General features: G+C 42.7%; 1 protein-coding gene across 4 annotated transcripts in view; it reads right to left on the minus strand.

Annotated features, from left to right (window-relative positions):
• Positions 1-23,139, minus strand: part of LOC146821059 (HAUS augmin-like complex subunit 3) — a 291,423-nt gene that overhangs the window by 141,955 nt on the left and 126,329 nt on the right. For all 4 annotated transcript variants that reach the window (XM_085612014.1, XM_085612013.1, XM_085612016.1 and 1 more), the window contains one exon: positions 9,512-10,428. In XM_085612014.1, coding sequence (XP_085468140.1) covers positions 9,512-10,420 — 909 coding nt within the window. In that variant the 5' untranslated portion in view covers positions 10,421-10,428. The remainder of the gene's footprint in view (positions 1-9,511; positions 10,429-23,139) is intronic.

Here is a 23,139-nt window from a genome sequence, read left to right on the forward strand (position 1 = left end):
AATAGAGCCATTGTTGTTGCTTTTTTATCTTATGCAACTAACAACCATGGACAAAGCCAATAGTCCTGGCTTGTTGTAGGTGTAATGTTACTTGTTGCATTATATATTCAAGGGCAATGACAGAAGCAGCAAAATACCAGTCCAGCGGCCCACTATGATAGCACAGATTTTTAGTTTATGTGTTTTTAAGCCACGCCCTTAATGACATCGGCCACGCCACTTGGAGACTCCCCTTCCCCAGTTTTTTCATCTCACTCATAGCCCTGCCTGACTCGACATTCCTCTCCTGGGCCCTCCTCAGCCGTCGTATTGAGTACAAGGTCATAGAATTAACATAAAAGTGGACTGAACGTCGTATAGAAATTGAGGCCGGGCACTTCTGCGCTATTAAGAAAGCGTGCATGCCTTAACTTAAGCCCATCTGAACCACCAACAGGCCAGCTAACTGGGGCATTGTAGAATCTAAATTAGAAAAAACACACGTTGCTTTTGTCTCTACAACGATTCCCCGAGTGAGGGAGGATTCATCTTATGAAGCCTGACACTGCCATCTCCTCGCTCTAGTGCATGGATGCACACACGCAGATGTCTGGATGGGAGTGGCAGGGATGCCAAGTCCAGTATCAGCCAGCCGCGGTGCGTCCATTGGGGCGTAGGGGCGTAGCCCCACCAGCCCTGGACCCGCGGCTGCCGTAATTAAAATAAATGTTTTGTTTACATTTCCCATTTCCGGGCCTGCCTGTGCGCTTCATTGGTGATAGTGCGCATGTCACGCACAGCCAGCGCACGCAGGCAGAGACAGCAGGAGTTCCGAAGATGGTCTGCGCATGCGAGTGAGGAGCTTCGCCCCTCACTCACATTCACAAACCATTAGGTTTGCTGCGCATGCCCTGTGTAGTGTAGGAGTTTAAAGATAGGGTCCTGCTCGGGCGGTGATGCGTTTTGCGCAAAGTCGCCCCATGCCCTATCAAATGTCAGGACCGAGTTGAGCTGCCCGGCCCCCCAGTCTCCTAATTGGCAAACAAGAAGAGCGGGGAGAAGTTACCTCCACCACCACGTTGCAGAGCGGACGTGAGGCGACGCGGGACCGGAGGTCAGGAGATGCGCCTGGTAAGTTATTCTATTAATTGAATTAGTAGTCAGTCTTACAACAAATGTCAGCTTCTGTAGTGTCGGTGATAACCTGATTAAACGTGTGATGAACATGGGCGTAGGAAGTGTGGGGGACGCGGGGGATATATCCCCCCCAGATTTTGGAGTGGGGGGACACGGGGGACAAGGGTGGGGGGGACGAGAGGACAAAAGAATTTCCCCTCTTCCTTCTGTTATTCGCAGGGCCATTAGCGCGCGAAAGCGCTACTTAATGGCCCTGCACTTGACCTGCCTGGAGTCAAAGAGGCCACCCGCACTCTGCCTTTTGTATGCTGCAGTAAGGCTCAGCCGTTCTGGGAAGGGCTGAGAAGGGAAAAAAAACGCTGTGTCTTTTCCTTCATGGCAAGGACGGTGTCCACTACTCCTGACCTGCCTCTGGCAGCTGCCCTCCTCTCTTTATTCCTCCATCTCTTACTGTCTCTGTCTCGCTCCTGCTTACATGCTGATTTCAAAAGACAGCTCTTACCTACTCTCTCTTGCCTCTCCTTTTCTTTATTTGTTTCCCTGTGAAATGGATCCAAAAAAGCTGTAACTCTTTGGCTGGAAATATCCTCATTTTCTGACCGAAAACCTCGGGACGGAGAGGAAAAATAATTAAATACCTAAATAAAGCAATACAGAGTGGTCAGCAGACAGGCCTGATTGTTATTTACATCCACACACATTAGCGCCACTTTACAGAGTTTGCCAGTGAAAGCGCTACTTTCTTTTTATCTTCTTTCTTTGAACAACATTGTTTTCCCAGGGTGGGGAAGGTCACCATTTCTAAAGGCACTGCAATACCTGGTTGATGGGTAGAGTAGAAACGTTTAATATGATCGTTTTCAACTGTTTTAATTATTTTAGCTTATAAAATGCGGCTCTGTGTTCGGGCATGTGGTCTTTTTTTAAACCAAACTGCTTACATTTTGAAAGGATATAAGCAATGGACATTGAAACGGGTCCCTTCCTAGGTCTGTCGTCATGTCCTGAACTTTTCAGGAAAAATCACTTACTGATTTCTGAATAATGAGTTTAAAAACGTTAAGGTAACCATGTTGTTACTGATTACAGTTCACATGCTTTGCTTATTCTTGCATTCCCTAGGCGTGTCTGCTTTTTCCAGGGTGGTGTTCATTTTTTTTCAGGCAGCATTTTACTGTTGTCTAGTGCATAATTTGAATTTAGTCACAGCACAATTGAGTTGTAGCTGAAGGCAGTGCGAGTTTCTCTCAGTGGGGCAGTATGGTGTTCAGTGTGGGAGAGGATGTGGCACTCTGGCTGGAGCTGCTGAATGTGGAACTGGAGAACCATGTTCAGCCTTCATGACCAGTCCACCCTCCTGACAGCTACACCTTAGAAGGCCCAATAGACCTTAGAAGCCCAGTGTCTTAGCACCCGCAGGTGGACCCTAACAGTGGCAAGTCTGACTTAACCTTGAAGGCCTGTCCACCACAATCCATACTGTAGTTCACTTCATACAAAGAACCACACCCTATATCAACTGTGAATCTGTCAGTGAGGTCACAAGACCCTTGAGGCCAGTCCACCTCACCCATTGATACCTCATTGGTATTTCATCTGTGGTTGGAGTAGGAGGGGAGTAGCTTTTGGGTGTAGGCTCACTGGGGAAATGTCGACGTTTCAACCCTGACGCAAAAGGGTAAGTAGTCTCCTCTGCTGCGGGTCTTCCTCAGGACAAAGGAAAGGGAACCCGAACACGATCGTGGTGTGATGAAATTAAATTCCAGACTGTACTCTGTCAAAATATCCTGAAATGACTTCAGGGTGGGGGAGAAATCACCATGCGTTACCACTGAAATGGAGCGGCGTGAGACCTTCTAATCACATGCTGCCATTGGTCCCGGTGAGACGTTCAATTCTTAATTCAGAACAAGTAGGAGACGTACCACATCCGTCGGTGCCTCTGAAGGTACAATCTTGACTTTGGTTGGCCTCTTATCTATGAGATTTTCCCTGTTGAATGTGCCTTTACATGATATATTTTCGGTTGAATGAATTGATTGCATACTACACTCTCCTACAGGTATTAATTTGAGTGTAATTAGGAGTGTCTGGGACCAATTGTTTTCTTTACTAACCTTTGCGAAGGGCCCTACACTTCACAGCAACATAAGTCACATTTCTTTTAGTAATTTGTGATCCGTTTGATCCGTTTGAGCTACAAAATTGTTTTGGGGGAAATCGTTAGATTATACAGCAGATGATGTATTATGTGGCAAATATGATACAGCCAGGGTTAAGTGGAAAACATTAATTAAGGAAAGGTTGCGAGCTGCATGTAAAAGACAAGAACTGGAAATGACGGGTAACACCTACGGGGAAGGCAAACAAAAATAAGAATGCCAAGATCTGAGTGATGGGAAGGATAAAAGAGTGAGCGAGAGGAACTGAGAGTGACCTACAGGGGCCCAGCGAGATGAAAGGGAACTGAAGGAGACCGAAAAGAGGAGCGAGCGAGGGAAAGGGAGGGAAAGGGAATTCAGCACCTGAGCATAATAGGACAGAATGTATGAAGCTCTGTGGTAATACTGAATAAGCAGCTACCTATGTTATGCCATCTATTAATGTAATAACTGCACTTTCACAATTGCTTTATTAACTTTCCTGCTTTCTCAAATTTGCTTGGAAATGCACGATTTTTCTTCTTTTTTTTCAAAATTTTCATGGGGGGGTAACCCCCCCAAACCCCCCTTTTGGGGTTCATGCTCGCTCGCTACGCTCGCTCGCTACGGTGCTGTATGCTAATTCGTTTGCGCCCCACCACTGTCAAATTTCACCCACCGCCCCTGGTATCAGCAACCCTGATTAGACCCCTCTCCAAGCAACAGTTAAACACATAGCTACCCCACCATTCCTGACATTACCAACGAGTCTCCATCAGGCGAAAGACAACCCTGCACTGCTCCGAGGAGAGAAACTATGCGCAACATGGACGCTGAAAAGCATTATACATATTCAAGCCCCTGGCAGACCACGCCCCTTGATGCCTTTTTTCGCTCTCCTTTTCTAAGCCACAACAACCTACCATGCATTGTCTCCTACTTTTCCTCCAACCAATGAGATAGCTCAAAATTGAAGTATACTCGGCCGCCTAGCATTTGTAGTCCAATAAGCTACCCCTGAGCTAGAATCGCCACCCAAACCGAGATACACCAACAAAACAATGATTAGACAGACCTCCCAACGTGCACTCACACCCGACATTTGAGAACAAGTTGCTGTTGGACACCCAACAACTGCTTCAAGCCAAATACCTTCTACAAACCACTTTTAAAATCACTCTTTAAAATCACTCAGCATTTCTCAAGCAGGTCATGCACGATACACGTTATGTTATTTTAATGTATTATGCGCACAAATCAACCCGGGAGGGGTATCTCAGCACGAATATCAGGCAGAAATTAATAATTTTATAATAGGTAAGTTTTAAGCAATTTCCTGAATTGGAGATGATCCTTGTAGATTAGCAGTTGAAGAGGCAATTTATTCCAGTAAAAAGGGGCAAGGAAAGAAAACGACCTGCCCCCTCACCGGGACTTTCTGAACATAGGGACAGTGAGAAGAGCTTTGTCGCAAGATCTTAAGTCTTGAAGGGGGTGGGGGGGGGTGGGTAGTAGCGAGTAAGATTTGAATATTCCTTGCTTTAAGTGGTAATAAAGGAAAGGCCCTCCTAAACAAACATCATTTGGAAACATGAGCCTACGATGGCCAAAACTTGTTCTTTCATGGTATGAGCTTGATGCATCCGGACTCCCAAATGTTTACCTACTAGTTTAGGTGCAGGGGCCATACCAAGTTTTGGGGGCCATCAATCAGGCTTCCAGAGATGTTGGGCCTTCCCAAACCGCATAATCTCCGTTTTTGATGCATTTAACTGGAGAAACATTTCAGTCATCCAGGTACAAATTGCCTCGTTCCTGCAGAAAAAGATTCTTTAGTTTTAACCAGATATTGGTCTAAGGAGATTAGTAGCTGTATTTTGTCCACGTATGATATATTATCAAAGACAAAGGCTCTGACAATTTTGGCAAGGGGGCAACAAATGTAAAAAAGTTTAGGGCTCAGGCATGAGACCTGTGGTATCCCTCTGTCCAGAGTCATGGTACAAGACTTACAGGGACCAGAAATAACCGTTTGGGACTGGTTGACACACTTTACACTAAATTCAGCACCAAAAGTATAGTTGTCCAAGCTCTGGACACTTAACGACACTCTCTCTGTCCCAGAGTAACGTACATTGGAGAACCATTCAGCTAAACTGCTTTAACCACCACTTCCAAGAGAGCACATTGTGTTTTTACTTTTTAAGTTAAGGTTTGTTTCTAAAATTCAATACAAAAACATTGTAACTCTGAAATAGTTACATGGCTGGAGACTATAAGACGTGTGTTGTGTTTCACAGGAATTGCATGTTTTGCAAATGCCCACTCTGATATCTACACTGTTGCACAATTAAAACTGTGTCAGTCGCACTGCTACGAAGTATGCCATACTGGTCCCTCCTAGCACTTACAAACCTTCTGATTGGCCGTGAATGCATGTGTGTGTGAACCACGCATGCACTTACCACACCTGCCTTTTGGACACAGCTCGAACCACAAATGCGTCCCGACAAGGCATTCCTTTGCCACGACGGTCATTGCAGCCATTTGCCGTAGGGACAGCAATGCACTTTGGAATAGTATAATTTACTATTCAAACTGCCTCCTGCGCAACATCCATCCAACAATGCTTTCCCTGAGGCAAGTCGTTGTGATGACATGCGTGGTGGGGGAGATCATTGTAAAGACCCATTCATGGCTTGGACCGCGTTGTAAAGGCACAGCGTGGTTTGAGCCGCGTTGTAAAAGCTGTTTCCCGTCAGAGAACCACGCCAATATGAGATCATGTGACTTCTAAAACAAATGGCACACTATAAAAAAATGTGATGCACTATGCCACATAATTGGTCTTGTGCGGTTACATCATTAAGTCTACTGTGCAGCATAATTTGGTGCTCTGCTGCCGCACAATTCCAGTGGCCCTGTATATAGTAAATAAGAGAATGCACATTATTACACTTGTTTCACACAAAACATTTCAGTCGGCCAAGTACATTTTTTACAAGATGACTTTTCTTCTTGGGTTGCACTTCAGGCTTTTTCGGGGGAAGGGCGGGGGTCTACATTTGAGAGGATATATGTGGGGGTGCGCTTTGGGGTCACCGAACTTTAAGGGGGGGGGGGAACTCTTTGGTGCTAGTGACTATAATGGAAATTCCACTACGAGATAACAGGAGTTGCAGGTAAGAAACTATTCCTTCTTTGTCAACAAAGATCACTACCAATTCAGTGTACTAACCTGGGGTCTAGAGGTCATGAACTTGCACAAAAGTGTAGGTTTGCCTTTACGAATCAGGCCCTCAGAGCTCAACAGCCACACAGACCCAATAAGTAAATGCTATCCTAGTGCTTTTCTATTTGTAAAAAGAAATACTTCACAGCAAAATGTAATACAGTGTATAAAGAAGGGGGCAACACTACTGGCTGCCTTTGTCCTGTTCTCCCTCACTATCCTCCAACTTCCACAAGAGTTTTATGAAGGGAGTTCTGTGATATATCCTCTACCTCCACTCTGACTCATCTCAAACCTCATTCTACTACTTTCCAATGCACTACCCTATTTCTCATCCCATACCTCTATCAATATATCCTCTACCTCCACACTCTCATTCATCCCAAACTCCATACCACGACTATGATCCCCAAAATAACCCTTTCTAGACTCTTCCCTCCTCGCATCATCTCATACCTCTTTTACTATTCAGATCTCCCAAACAAGCTGATCTAAACACTTCCCTCTGACTCTTACCCCTCCACCTTCTCTTTAGTCACCCCAAACCCCCTCCTACTGCTATCAACTCCCAAAGAAAAACCAAACAAAATAAAAAATAAAAACTTCCTAGACCCTTGCCTCACCATTCATTTTCAATCCAAATAACAAACCAACATGTCCACTGCTCAAATTAAATTAATATTTACCTATACTAATTCCCCAATAAGGGTATCCGTCAAGAGTGTGTACTAGCCCCAACATTGTTCCCACTTTTTATTAACAGGGTGGTCGACTATTTTACATCCCAGCCTACTGACGCTCCTATGCTGGCAGGAATTAAAATACCTCTGCTCATGTTCGCGGATGATACCCTGTTGCTCTCCAGGACCCAAAAAGGCCTGCAGGTTGCCCTTGAGCGTTTTGGGGTTTTCTGCCGAAAGCTAAACTTGGACATAATGAAGTTCATGATGTTCCACTGGTCAAAGAGGGGAGGGTACATATGAATAATGTCCCCTTGGAACAGACTGACATCTTCACTTATTTGGGGTTAACTCTGGGGAAGAAACGGAGTTGGAAATCCCAGACTGACCTGCTTACACTCAAACATTCCCAACTTGCAAGAGCATTGTTAAAAGAGCATAGGTTCTCCAAGACTAAGCTCATAGCCCCCACACTTAAAATATATGACCTTAAAGTAGGTTCTTCAGTGTTGTACGGGGCGGAACTATGGGGTTTTAACAACTTATCCTCCTTGGCGGCTGCCCAAAACAAATTAAGAGCTTTGACTGGCCTTCCTCAGTCTACTCCACTGTGGCCTTTATATCTGGATTTGGGATGTAAAAAAATCATGGACCAGACATGGTTTAGACCGGTAGCTTTCTGGAGAAGACTTTGGACCACTCCGGAGCTCTCCCCGTATGCCCGAGCTTTTTCCGAAGTCTGGGCGTTGGGTTCCACAACTAAAATACCCTGGATAAGGAATCTAAAGCACACTCGGATTAGTATGGGAATGAGCAAACTGTGGGAGGGTCCAGACGTTGCCGCTTTCCCCACTAAAAATGACTTGAAAGCAGCCTATTGGAGTATGGTTAGATTGAACCAATTTACACAACACCATTGCAGTTCCTTGACACGTGTTTTTAATCGATCATTAACAAGAGCCAAAACTAGAACCATACTGGGACATCATTACAAGACCTACTGACAGAAAGTTGTATCATCAGTTCAGGGTGGGTTCTCTTCCTACCAAAGTGTTAACTAAAAGCTGGTACCCCCCTACAGATGACAAATGTCCTTTTTGTCCAGCTGAGATTGAGTCACTAGCTCACATTTTCTTTGTATGCCCGGCCTATAGGTCACCTAGGCACAAACGGCTGAAACCTATTTGTAAGAACATGGGCATCAGAGTAGCTATGGAGGCTCTTAGGATTTTGAAAACCAACACTGATGATCCTATTGTCATAGCACTGGCTACATTTCTGAGTTGGCTGTGGGTCATTCGAGCGAAAAAGTTGAGGGTTTGCTAACAATACGTAATATATAGTCTCTGACCCCCCGTAGCTGCTACTTCTACCAATTTGTCATAGTCTACAGTAATTCACAGGTATCATGCCCAAATTCCTTTATTGTCTTTTATGCCAGTTGTAAAATTTCTGTGATTTTAGCTATTTGTATGAAGTATAATCCGTTTAACAGACAATCTGAGGTAATATCACACTGTATGTCTCTCTTATCTATTTTATTTATTAGGTAATTTTAACGGTTTTACTGTTTATTGGTTACAGTGGTTATTGTGGTACGGTGCTAGGCCATATGTTTTATTGATGCACGTTGTCTTTTATGATTTTTTGTTAATCGAAATAAAGACATAAATAAACAAACTGAATTCCCCACTAATCCCGTTTGGGTTCCGGAGTAGAGTGCTACTCGCGGAAATGTGCTTAAACACCTCATTAGAGGAAGCAAGCGCTATATAAATCCAAACCCTTCTATCTTCCATCCCCCCACTATCCTTTCAATCCAAATAACAGACTAACATATCCACCACTTAAACTAATTTCATATTGCATTATACTAATTCACCACTAATACTTTTCGGTTCCGGAGTAGCGGGCTACTCGCAGACAAAATGCTTCGACGCCTCGTAAGCGCTATATAAATGCAGTTACAATGCAATACATTACATTGTAGCGGTTTAAGTACCTTGAGCCAATGATACAGTCTACAAAATAATCTGCATAGGCTGGTTAGCTTGCAACAATGGTAGATCTAATCAAAACTATTTCTACAGAGGCAAGATGTTTAGGGTAGCAAATCATTTGTAAGGATTCCCCAAATCAGACACCCGTCTGGATCATATGTTCACGTTCTTTACCCAACTTCTTGTCTTTAGATTACTATGCACTCCTCGCACCCCCCTAATGCCTTTTCTGTAGGATGAATCTAGTAAGGTTTCATCCACACAGAAACTTAGATGGCACCGGTGAATAACGTGGTGCAAGCTCATCTTGGTAGGACATTGGCTTGGAATAAGATGACTTACCTGGCTGCTAAGTGATACCAACAACTCTTTGGCATACTTCAGTCCAGCTGAGGTTCTCTGCTCTGTTGCTTCAAGGGAGAGCTGCTCCCTCAATCTGCAGACATGATTCTTTTCTAGCTGTAGGAGTTCTTGTTCCAGGTCTTTGCTGCTGTTCTCCGTGCTGCATTCCAGCACTTCCTTTGTTACCTCCTTCATTGGTGCAGCATTAAAGCTTGCCTCCTTTACCAGGGTTATATATTCTGTCACAGCTTTCATACAGGTATCCTCTAGGCGGTTATACTGAGATAGATTGTTCTCCGAGAAAATAAGTGGTGTGGTTGGGGGCCTGCAGTATTCATCGTGCCAAGGTATCAGCTTCGGGATTATTTTACTCGTTTGTGAAAGGGTATCATTTTGCTTGATATTTTCATCTCCCAGTTTAAGGTAAAGCTTTTCCAAATCCCTCTCAGAATTTTTCACACGATCATTTAGAGAGTTTGATTGATGTGCCTGAATGGAGCAGCAATCTCGTACCTTGGCCAATAAAGTATTTTGCCGCTTCTTGAGGCATCGGAGGTGCTTTACCTCTTTCTCCAGACTCCATCCCTCCACAGCACTGCTGGTCATGGACATTTGCCAGCTCGACACAGCTTGTTCCAACGCCTCTTCCACCATTATGGTCTCTTTGGCGACTTGCAAATGTTGGAACTCTTTTATTTCGGTTTGGGACACCGCATTGCTTTCATCCAAACCACAGAACCAGTTGAGGAAGTGTGCAGACTCTAGGTCCTCGTACAGCCAATCAAAACTATTTCCTTGAAGGTCAGCTGTTTTAGGGTAGCCAATCCTTTGAAGCGTTTCCACAAATGCAGAGCCCCGGGATCTGACACCATCCACGGTGGAGCTCCTTGATTTTCTTCGAGTAAACATGGTACATGCTAGTGGGGGAGGGGGTGGAGAAACAAAATAAGAATATAAGAATTGTAGGAAATGCACTGTATAAAGCACACAAATCGAGGATTACTGAGCATGAAGGAGAAAAGTATTACACCACCCAATAATTAGTTATTAAAATGCATGAATAACTGTTTGGGGGAGGGAAGGAGGGCACACATATTGAGTGAAGTGCTTGCAAAAGGTTTACTGTGGCAAAAAGCTTATTTCCCACCTTCTTCTTGAGCGTGCTGTAGGGCCAAGTGAGGCACTGGGGCCCTGAATTGGTTTGGAAAGATGACATGAAAAAACATAATGCCTTCAGGGGTTTGGTTCAGGGTTCCTCACCATGGTGTAAAGGTCTTTCACTAAACCAAGGGAGAAGTGGCCTTTATAGAGTCAAGTACTGTGGGTGGCCATTGGCAGAGGATGACCTATGTAAAGAGAACATCATTCACGAGATACAAATTGAAGTGATAAAACATCCAGACAATGCAACAATGAGTATACTAGATCCTCCTCTGAACACCTCATGAAAAGGGAAGAAATACAGGTTAAGCATTTAATACATCTAAACATTTTTTTTTTAGTTTTATAGAACGCATACTTGCCCAAGGATATCGCAGTGCTTTACAGGAGCAAACACAAGGAGATGATGGATGGAGCGCTGATATTTTTCAGACCCTCACTCCCAGTCACTATTAGATCTGGGTTAATCCATCATAATTCTTTTGCTCACTTTGCCACCCAAGTTCAGACCCAGCCATATGCAAATCAGTCTTGACCCTGTCCCTCATGGGAACAGTCCAGCCCAAACAGCCAAGCCAGATCTTCCCTGGACCGGAAACAAGAATCCTGGGACCGGTTTAGGGGTTTAACCCCTCATCAGCCAGGCTAGCTTGAATCCAGTGGCAAAGTGAGCAAGGAACCCACGTCTGGGCATACCCTGCCAACTGAGGGCAAACAAAGCATACGCAATAAGATGTTAGACTGAGCGCTGAAACTTTTCAGACACTCACCCCCAGTCACTATTAGATCTGGGTTGAATACATCATCTTTCTTTTGGTCATTTTGCAACTCCAGTTCAGACCCAGCCATATGCTGGATCGAATAGTGACTGGGGGTGTGTGTCTGAAAGGTTTCAGCACTCTGTCCATCATCTTATTGTGTTTGCTTTGTTTTACATGAGCACCAGATGCGTTAGAGACCGACACAAAAACAAATTGTGAGGCACAGTGAGATTAAGTGATTTGCCCTGAATCATAGGTTGCTGAGCGTCCATGCAAAGACTAGAAAACAGTTCCCCAGCTTTGAGTTCGACCACTCTAGCTGTTAGGCCACATCCGCTCTAGCCGTTAGGCCAACTATATTTATTTATAGATATGATCTAATATAGCAGGGATATTACTTAAAAGCATTAGGGACTTAACAATAGAAACAGAACATTGCCCAAAGGCAAGCTTCAGTGAAGACTATATACCTGGCAGAGAGATTAACTGAAATGTCTTTCAAACAGAAAGGCTTTCAGTTCAGATTTAAAGATGTTCACTGAGGGAGTGGTTCACAAAGCTTGAGGTAAAGAATTCCAGATAAGGCTTGTCCTACCTTTTAGAAGGTGAGCGGGTTCTCGAAGCAGCGCTCCTGCATACCAAGATTGGTTGCTCTAACCAGATCGCTTTAGCATAGTAGCTAGGTGTCGTGGCGTGGAGCTGTGAAGGCCCTTGCCAATGATGCAGGAAGTTTTGAATTTTGGTCTGATTGCAATGAGAAGCTGAGATAGCATTATTAATACCAGAGAGGTATGGTAAGTCTTTTTGACCTTAGAACCGAAAAAAGTGCTGCCGTAGGTAGAACTACTTTAGTGGAGCGAGATGCCTTTTTATAAGACCAGTCAATAGAGTAATGCAGTAGTAGATTCTCGATGGCACCAGTGACTGCACCAGAGTTTTGAGGTCTTGTATGGGGATATAGTGACAAACTCCCCAGAGCAGACTACATGCAAAAGCAACCTTCTACCTTCTTTGGTGCCTGGATAAATGCTGCCTTTCTAGTCTCTGGATTTTTATTTTAGTTATTGGACACAGAAGGTAGTCTTTGGTGAAGTGAAGTGAGAAGTGCTCCCCAAGGACGGGGCCTAATAAAGAATCAGCAGCTTAGAAGGCAAACTCTGTATGGGTGATGAATAGCACAAACTCCATAGGCAAATACATGGATGGAATGCAGAAATGATGGAGAGGGTCACCTGCAAATCAGAGAGGGGCAGCACTATGAGCGGGAAGTGCCTTGAGTGTAAGTGGCACTTTGACTCTCCCCCATAGTACCAGGCCATTTCCGTCTTGGCCGGTCACCCAGTCAGAGGAGTCACTTTACTTTGCACTGCTTATCAAGAGAAAGGGGATGAAGGCAGTGTGGAATTACCATATCACACAGAGCTTTGTCGTACAAAGGTCTTTATTAATGGTATCCAGTATATGTCCAAGTAATATCCACAAGTTACAGAGATTAAGAGCCGCTGCTGGAGCAGAGTTTTCAGTTTGAAAATTCTGGGGCTTTTGAAGCTCTGGCATGTCTATTCGTTGTATTAATTTATTAATAATTAATAATTATTTGTCTTGTGCAAGTGCGTTTATATTAATCAATCCGTTTGTTTTAACAAGAGAGAGTTACACGTGAGTGTGCTTAAATGTGCTGACTGATAATAACACGCGCGTTAAATGTGTTTTCATGTTTAAACGTTGCTATGTGCTGTTTATTTTTGAGCACAAAACGCTTTCTGAATTAATGCTTTTCCATGTTGCAAGTGCTAGATAAATGCATACACATAAGGGTATTAGTGGGGTTAACGCTGTTTAATCACTATGCTGTAGTAACGTTGTTTTGTCTCTTTTAATTAAGATGGTCTGTTAAGGCCTATGTTGGCCTAAGAAAAGATGGCTGAATTATGAGCCTGGCTGTGATTATAATATGAAAACTGTGACGAGGGAGACCCCTGCTGGAAATGGTCCTGAAGCTAACTGACCATGGTCCTTGTCGAAAAACTTTCCATGAGGACGGCAGCAGTTTTTGGGAAGTCTCCAAGAGAAGTGAAAGTGTCCTTGGCAGCCTTGGGAAACAAAGGAGCCTTAGAGGGAAGCTCTGAACTGTGGCTCGATGGCCGAGGAGAAGCAGGATAATTGTGATACATGTTTTATTTTCTTGGTTCCTGTTCCGTAGTTTTCGTTATGTGTATTTTTCCTGAGCGGAGATTCTCAAATGTAGCAATGTTACATCCTTTCCTTCTCGCTCTGCTCAGCAAGTCCGGCGGACATTATAGTTTTTTCTATGTTCCCAATGTATCTTTCTATTGTTTAGAAACTATAAGAGATGTTAGCCTAGAGAGGGTCTTTGCCACTTGCCATTTTGCCTTTGCCGCGTACCGAATCTGCGTTGCTGAGGATTGATGCTGAAGGGACTTCGTCTTGAGAGACATTTACCGAGAGACTTGTCCTGACCCGTTCTGACATTTAGCTAGAATAGGTAACTATGAGAAATGATTTACTCTGATTGATTTTCTTTGACTAATTTTAGATAAAGCAATATAATTTTAAACATGGTGTTGGATATTCTTTCTTGTCAATTATTGGGTTTGCATTATTGATTATTGTTGTATATATTGTATAGATTATGCTTAGGGACAGTCACAAAAACCAGGTCTTATCGACCTCGGTATAGATGCAGGGTGTTTAGGAGTGTTTTCCTCCCACAGGTTTATTGCTGGTAGAGTATTTGAGTGAGCGTATGTTAGTGAAATGGGCCCTAGCGTATGATGTATGCATGTGCGTATAACTGTGAGATTACTTTATCTGTGGTAGTGGGAATATTGTACACACCCTGATCTCTATCAATTTCCTGGTAGCAGAGATTGATGGTTTTTGATGATTGTCTTGATTAGATAAGATTGTTTTTTATTGATTATTGATTATTGGTTCATGTTGGTATATGTACTAATACTATATGTTGGAGTCGTAATGTTGAGTTATATGTAGTGCTTCTGGAACTTGGAAGCTGTAGCAGTTCCGTAGTAGGGCAGAGGAAAGTAAATGCTGCTCTCGGGAAAGACGGAATTGTAAGGAATAACGTGTGACAATTGAAGTTGCGCGTTACATTGTCTGGGTTCGGAATCAGTGACATCGTCGTATGTTACTATTAGATATTTCTGGTATATAAGGAGTGTGTATGATAGTGAAGGTTATCTGTGAAACTCTGGTCTTAAGTCCCAGGGATCCGTAAGGATTTCCGTTAAAGCTTATCGCGGGAGGAGTAATAGATATTCTCTGAGCTTATTTGAAGAACTGGGCAAAGAAAGCTTGCTTAGTTAATGTATGTTATAATTCTGTAGTGGAGCAGATTGTCTGTTCTCGGGAAGCAGGATTCTGTGCGTATGTACTATATTTCCTTTGTATGAATGTGCGTGAATGTTTGTACATTAAGACTCTTTGGACAAGTCCTAGAGGAAACAGTTAATGAATGTATGTTAGTAGGGCAGAGTAGAAGAAGTGCTACTGTGTCAATGAAAGGTTTCTTATGAAATAGACTCTCTTTGACTATTCTGTGGTTAGCGAAGCAGACAATGGAGATGTTTTTATGTTGTAACTAATAGATTTTGTAGAAATTTTGACACGAAGTCTACTGAAAAGATTTTGTAAAGGAGGGGTAGACGAGTGACAGAAGACAAGAGACAAACTGCAGCGACTGTTGACGTCAGAAAGACCGCGCTCTGATTGGATGGTAGATCAGAATAGTGCTCGCGCTAGGATTGGTGCGTTAGTGTGAGCCGCGCAAGGATTGGAAGAGCTATCTAGTGACGTAGACGTTCCAGGATTGGTGCGTTAGTGTGAGTCGCGCTGCAATTGGTTGAAAATTCGTATTGTATATGTATAATACGGAAAGAGTAGAGAGTTCTTTGCAAACGTTAAAATGTATTATCAAGAAGAGAAGAAGAAGAAAACATTTTTTTGGTAAAGTTAAAAAGTGGTTTAGTAAGGATAAAGATGTTAAAACAAGAGAGGGCGAGTTGTTACCTCCACCGAAAACACCTGCATCCTTCATGGCTGCAAGACATGGGTTTCATACCTGTATATGGTTGGAGAATTGGGTTAGGTATACTAAAGAAGATGGTGTTCTAGCATTTCCAGAACATGGTTCATTTAATCTGGCCGTGTTGAGAAATTTACGGGAAAAGATGCTATGTCTTGACCCGAAACCGAGACCTACACAGTTCGAGGCTTTAGTGGAATGGGAAGAAGAAGTACATGAGAGAGAGAAACAAAGATCTGGGGGGTATTATAGGTACATGTTTGGGAGGAGACATGATCGTGAGACTCATCATGATCGAATGAAAAGGTGGCGAGATGTTAGTATGTCAGAGGGATTATATCCGATGAGAACAGTTGAAGGAGGAGCAGAAAGGGTTCCTGAGTCAGAAATAAGAAAATATGGAGTCAATGAGTATGAGGATGAGGTCTTAAATGACATGATTTACAAAAGACCAACTCCATTTAGACCAGAACCGGACAAAAGTACACCAGTTGTTTCTCCGATAAGAGATACAGTTTGTGTTAGTGAGACGGAAAATGAGACACCTGAAGTGAGAAGTGATCATTACCTTGATAAGAATGCCAGACAATTAGCCAGAACTACAACAGAGTTGACTGAGAAGATTAGGGAGTTAACGAAAAATCTAGAAGCTGTTACGGTGCCTGTAACAATAGGTCCAGTTATGCCTGTGTTTGATAAACAGAGGACAGGTGAGAATGGACTGGTGATTCCATATGTTGGAAATAATCTGACAAATTCAGTTGGTCCTTCAGGAGATTCAGGCAAAAGAGCAGAAAGAAATGACCTGAGACAATCAAGACATGACACATGTAGTGAAATATTGGATGCTAGTGAAGCTAGTTGTTCAGGGATGCCAATTTTAGAACCGCAAAAGAGAGTGGTTCCAGTGAGAAAAACTGCTGAAATAACAGTTGATGATTTGAATGATTGGATGAAGGTTCTACAGAAAAAGGATAAAGATTCACAAGTAATTGATATAGCTAAGTTACGTGTAGAACTAGAAGAGCTTGTCACAGGGACAGTTCCAACAGAGATTCTGAAGAGTCATCATGATGGTGAACTAATGTTTATGTGTAAAAGTGTTACCTGGAGAGCAAGGAATACACATGACAGGCTAAGAGCAATAGCAAATGAACAGGGAGTCGACATTGATAAAGTGAAAGCTTTACAGAGAACTTACAGGATGGATTTTACAGAGAAGGACATTGAAAATTTGAATGCTACTGGTAGAACAGGACAGATTAAGGAAATGGTAGCATTATTGCGAAGATGGGGTGATGTTGAAAAGTGGAAGGATAGGTGGTACAAGAAAAGAGATGAGACTGAAGATAGAACAACTTATTCAGCATTTCCAGTGAGAGAATAGGAGAAACCAGTGGATAATTATCCTATGAGAGAAATACCTGGAGGAGGATATGTACATGTTCCATGGACTAGACAGGATATTTTATCATTTACAAATGATTTCCCTCGATTGAGAGAAAAGCCCGTCGAGTGGTATAGGCAGGTAGATAGGTTTGTGAAATTGTCAAAAGTGCTGTGGGTTGACCTGAATAGTCTGTTTGATATAATTGTTCCAGCAGACTTGTGGACTGAGTGTAAAATAGTTGTGAGTTGGCCTACTGAGGAATATCCAAGAGACCCAAGAACAGGGGCACCAGATCCAGAGGTAATGAGGAAGTATGATCAGGTGATGGTATACCTGAAGAGTAAAGTACCTGCAAAAGAGACAGACTGGGTAAAGATAGATCGAACACAGCAGGAAGCGAAAGAATCAGTTCATGCTTTTTATGAGAGGCTGATACTGGCATTTAAACAATTCAGTGGAGATGAACACCTGGGTGACAAAGATTTGAGTCACTTTGTATACAGATTTGTATATGGCCTTAGACCTGAAATTGGTGAGAGAATTCGTGAGCACACAGTGGATTGGCAGAGTAAGAAAGTAGATGAGATCCTGAGACATGCAAAATACTTCAGTGATGAAATTGAAGCAAAACAAAGAAAGCTGAAAGAGAAAGCAATGTGGGCACAAGTGAAAGTTGCGGAGAGACAGGAAGCACAGTTAGTGGAACAAGCAAATAATCCAGGAAATAATGCAGGAAATAGACCCAGATATGCAGGAAAAGGAAAAGGAAGTCTTGAGGAAGCGAAGAAAAAGTTCCCTTGTCACAACTGTGGCCAATTGGGGCATTGGAGATCGGAGTGTCCTAATCCACCATTAGTGAGTAATGAGAGTAAACCTTTAAATCAACAGGTGCAGAACCAGAACGAAGGAAATAATCAACAGCAGCAACAACAGAAAGTTGTGAGACAGCAGAGTCAAGAGCCACAACCACCCTTGCCGCAGATTAGAGGGTTACAAAAGTATAATCAGGATTCAGGATTCTACAATGATGAGCAGGTAAACAAACCAAGACGTTCTAACAAAGTACAGCAGTACTTGTTAGAGAGTGAAGGGAGTGAGTCTGAGGGTGATTATGGACGGTGCCGAGGAGAGGAAGAAGAGTGCATACTTGGTGCAACTCTAGAAATAGACCAGGCAGGACCATTTGTGGATGGGAAAATAAATGAGGAGAGTGTTACTTTTTTGGTAGACACAGGTGCGACAAGATCAACTGTCAGGTCAACAGATGTTAGAAATCTTCCTCTCTCGGATGAAGCAATCCAAGTAGTTGGTGTGGCCAATACACAAATCAAAACACGTCTTACTGAACCTGTAAGAGTACAGATAGGGAAATTTTCAGACATGCACAGATTCATTGTCTGTGACACGAGTCCAGTGAACCTATTGGGTAGGGACTTGTTGTGCAAGATGAACTGCACAATTTTTTGTACACCGGATGGAATAGCGTTTGAGACACCAGATGAAGATGCTTTGTACCGAGTGACTCTAGAAAATAGAGAAAGTGAGTTAATTGGTGCATTTGCTGTGTTTAATCCGGAGGATTTGCCTCAAGAGCTGAGAGACACAGTGAAAAGGACAGTTTGGGATTTTACTGGAGAGGATGTGGGATTGATGAATAATGTAGATCCAGTGAAAATTGCAGTAAAAGAGGGAATCACATATCCTAACATTCCTCAATACAAAATGACACCAGAAATAATTGAAGGGATAACTCCTATAATTGAGAAAATGATTCAGCAAGGAGTCCTGAGAGAACTACTGAGTAGTCCGTGTAATTCACTGATAATGGGACTAAAAAAGCCCAATGGGAAATTTAGGATCGTACAGGATTTGAGAAAAGTTAATCAAATTGTGGTGGCATGTTGTCCTATTGTGCCAAATCCATCAGTGATCCTGTATCAAATTCCACATGATGCTGAGTGGTATACAGTGATTGATTTGTGTCATGCGTTCTTTTCAATTCCATTGCATCATGATAGCCAGCCGATTTTTGCATTTAGGTTTGGCCAGCGTATCTTAGCATGGTGTCGAATCCCACAGGGGTATACGGAGAGTCCTTCGATATTCAATCAGTTATTGAAGAAATCGTTGGAAAGTTTGATCATGCCCGAGAGTTCAGTGCTAGTGCAGTATATTGATGACCTACTGGTGGCATCAAAGACACGTGAAGCTTGTGAAGTAGATACCATAGCTTTACTGAATCATCTGGCAGATGGAGGGTTAAAGGTATCTCCAGCCAAATTACAGTTTTGCAAGAAAGAGGTTCATTATCTTGGACACAATATTGAAAAAGGTCTGAGAAAAGTGACTACTGACAGGATCAGAATAATCAGAGAAATGAAAGCTCCAAAGACCCAGAGAGAAGTGAGAATGTTCCTGGGTATGGTGGGTTATTGTCGTCAGTGGATAATTAATTTTTCATTGATAGCAAAGCCACTGATTAAACTGACAAAAAGTGAGATGACGGATCCATTGGATCTAGATGCAGAACAAATGGCAGCATTTGAAGAGCTCAAGAATAAGATGTGTGAGGCTCCAGCTTTGGGTATGCCTGACTGTGAGAAAGAATTTGAGCTGTACTGCAGTGAAAGAAATGGATGTGCACTTTCAGTGTTAATTCAGAAACATGGATTACTGAGAAGGCCTATTGCGTACTTCTCATCGACACTTGACCCTGTAGCTGTGGGTTTACCAGGTTGTCTGAAATCTGTGGCTGCAACATGCAGGAGTCTGGAACAAAGTGAGGGAATCATAATGGGATATCCTGTAAGGGTATTCGTACCTCACAATGTGGCAATTCTTTTGACAAGAAGTAGAACTCAGTACATGTCACATAGTCGATTGACCAAATATGAAAAAGTGATACTGGGAGCATCAAATGTGACTCTCGAGAGATGTGTGAATGTGAATCCAGCGACGCTTTTGCCAGACATTGAAAATGTGGGTGTGAAAATGGAAGATGATCATGACTGTTTGGATGTGCTTGAGTACTGTACAAAACCAAGACCAGACATAAGAGATTTACCCTTGAATGAGAGTGATCATGTGTTTGTGGATGGATCATGCCTGAGAAATGATGATGGTGTGCTATGTGCAGCATATGCGGTATGCAAAGTTTCAGAGGTCATGGAAGCATCACCATTGAAAGGGGTGAAATCTGCGCAAGTTGCTGAATTGATGGCATTGACAAAAGCTTGTGAAATTGGGAAAGATTTGAGGACGACTGTGTTGACTGATAGTCAGTATGGATTTGGAGTGGTGCATGATTTTGGCCAACTTTGGCTACAAAGAGGTTTCTTGACATCGAGTGGAACGCCAATAAAGAATGCTGAAATGATTGGTAAATTGCTTGAGGCGATACAGCTGCCTAAGGAGTTAGCAGTTGTAAAATGTGCTGCCCATGGTCTAGGGGAAGATTTTATAACGGTCGGTAACCGTTATGCAAACGATGTTGCGCAATACTGTGCCAAAACAAATCAGTCTATCAACAGGGACAGAGAAGGGGAAATGTCTTTACTCTCTGTGATGTTTACTAATGTCCTAGAGACCTGGGATGAGGTGAAACAGTTGCAAGATGAGGCAGGAGAGGAAGAGAAAAAAGATTGGATTAAGGCAGGATGTGCTCCAAGAGAAACAGACCATGTTTGGGTCTACAGAGATGGCAGACCAGTAATGCCCAACTCCATCTTGTCGTCAATGGCAAGAATGTATCATGGCCAGGGACATTTGGGGAGGGACGCGATGGTTAGGTCGTTCAAGCAGACCTGGTACAATGCAAAGTTCAGGACAATTGCAGAAAGCATCTGTCAGAGGTGTTTAGTTTGTCAGCAATTTAACACTGGGAAAAAGACAGTGGTGAGTCTGGGAACAATAGGCAGAGAAGGAGGTCCTTTTACAAGAATGCAGATTGATTTCATTGAAATGCCCCAAGTAAACAGACTGAGGTATGTTCTAGTGGTAGTCTGTTTGTTTTCAAGGTGGGTGGAAGCTTACCCGACTAGAAGAAATGATGGATTAACAGTGGCAAAGTTACTGTTAAGGGAGTTGATTCCTAGGTACGGGTTTCCAGTAACAGTTGAGTCTGATAGAGGTGGACATTTTCAAAATGAGCTCATGGGTTTGATTTGTGAAGCATTGAAAATACAGCAGAAGCTACATTGTGCATACCGACCGGAGGCTTCTGGTGTGGTTGAACAGATTAATGGCACAATCAAGAATAGGATTGGAAAAATGTGCTTAGCCACTGGCATGAAATGGCCAGATGTTTTGCCTCTAGTTCTGATGACTATGAGATCTACTCCAGATAGGACTACTGGTTTGAGTCCGCACGAGATAATCATGGGACGTGCTATGCGCCATGCATTCGTGCCTGTCAATAAGTTGGTGACAATAACTGATGACATGATTTTGGATTACTGTAAAGGCCTGGCTGACGCAGTTCATTCTGTGTTTCACCAGGTTGGAGAAGAAGCTACCACACTTGAGAAGAAACAAGCCCATGATCTGAGTCCAGGAGACTGGGTGAGGATAAAAGTTCACAGAAGAAGAAATTGCTTGATTCCAAGGTGGGGAAGGCCGAGACAAGTTATTCTGACTACGACGACTGCAGTAAAGTGTGCTGGAGTGAAGCACTGGGTACATGCAAGTCATACTCTGAGAGTTCCAAACCCGAAAGAAGGGACTGGTAAAGAGTATTTTGAAGAGTCAGATTCCAGCGATGATGAAGATACAGAATCAGTGGGGAAAGAAGTAGGAAGAGCTTCGAATGAACCACTGCGAGTATCAGAGAGGAGATCAAATTCTGTAAAAGAGCCTGAGGTTTCAAACAGCAGCGAAGGAAAAAGAAAAGAAAAGAGAAATCACACAGAGACTACTCCTGAATCAGAAGAGGAGGAGATTGAAGAACCACTTGAGATTATACTTGAAGAAGTAGGGTCAGAAAAAGATAGAGAGGGACAGATTGCGGAAGACCCCCGAGGAGGTGTAGGGAACATTCTTGATGAGCCAGGTGAAGGGACAAGTAGACAGCAAGAAGATTGCGTGTCGGAGACCCGAGGAGGGACAGGAGTAGGGAAGTCTCAAACAGTGGTGAAAAAATCTGTGGAAAAGAAGAGAGCTGCTGGAAAACGGAAACAAGAGGCACTTGAAACAGATGATGAGGATGAACAAACAGAGGGTCGAGTTCTGAGAAAGAGAACTTGGATTGGAGAAAGAAGTAATAAAGAAATAAAGCCGAAAAAGGCGTTAAGAGGAGACCGTTGGCCTAACAACAGAGTTAAGAGGCTGAGATACAAAATAATAAGAGCAAATACATCGAAAGCTGAACAAGTGAATGAAGTTTCGAGTCAAAGTTCAAAAGCTGAAGGAGAAGAATCAAAGGAGTCAAACGAACCAGTGGAAATAAAAAGAGTAAGAAAACCCAACCAAAAGTACAGATCACCGGAATGGTCTTATGTGGCACTGTCTGAAGGAGGAAAAGAAGAAGCAGTGACTCGAGATAATCCGGAAGAGATCTTGAGAGAAGTGGTTGAGGAAGATACTGGTGAAATTCTTAAAGTACTCTTGACTGACATTGGAGAAGAGTCGAGTACTGAGGATTTTGATGTTGGAGATCTAATACAATTTGATGTTGAAGAAATTGAAGTGAAGAATGACAAGTATCCAAACTGAATAAAGAAGGATTCACTTGGATTAAGTGAACAGAGAGATCATTTGGATAAACTGAAAGCTGAAGAATTGCTGAAGAATTGAAATTGAAAAGTCCAAAAGTAGTGGAGTAGTAGAGGATAAACTAAAATGGCTAACATAGAGGATAATAGAAATAGATGTGCCTTCCTTAAGAGGTGGTGTAGGATGTGCTGCTGCTGTACTGGATTATTAATGCTTCTATGGGGTGTTTTAGTTTTATTAGTTACTTTTAAAGTAGAGTTTGAGATGCATACAGAGAATGTGACAAATGTAGAGAAGAATTCACATAAAGTAGTTCCAATTAGAATTAGTAATACTTACATACACAAAGATAGGTCAATTAATAACTTTTCTAGTAATGTTTTTTCGAAACTGTTATATGAATATGTGAAGACAATGGAAGTAAGGGATTGCTACGTCTGTATGCAATTACCTGCATCCGTTTCAGAGGGTGTTACTTATCATCATTTACCAGCTACATATGGTATTTCCTGTAGTATTTTAAGTAGTGTTTTTTATTTGT

Source organism: Triturus cristatus, chromosome 6, assembly GCF_964204655.1.
Source record: "Triturus cristatus chromosome 6, aTriCri1.1, whole genome shotgun sequence".
In the NCBI taxonomy this organism is placed as follows: domain Eukaryota; kingdom Metazoa; phylum Chordata; class Amphibia; order Caudata; family Salamandridae; genus Triturus; species Triturus cristatus.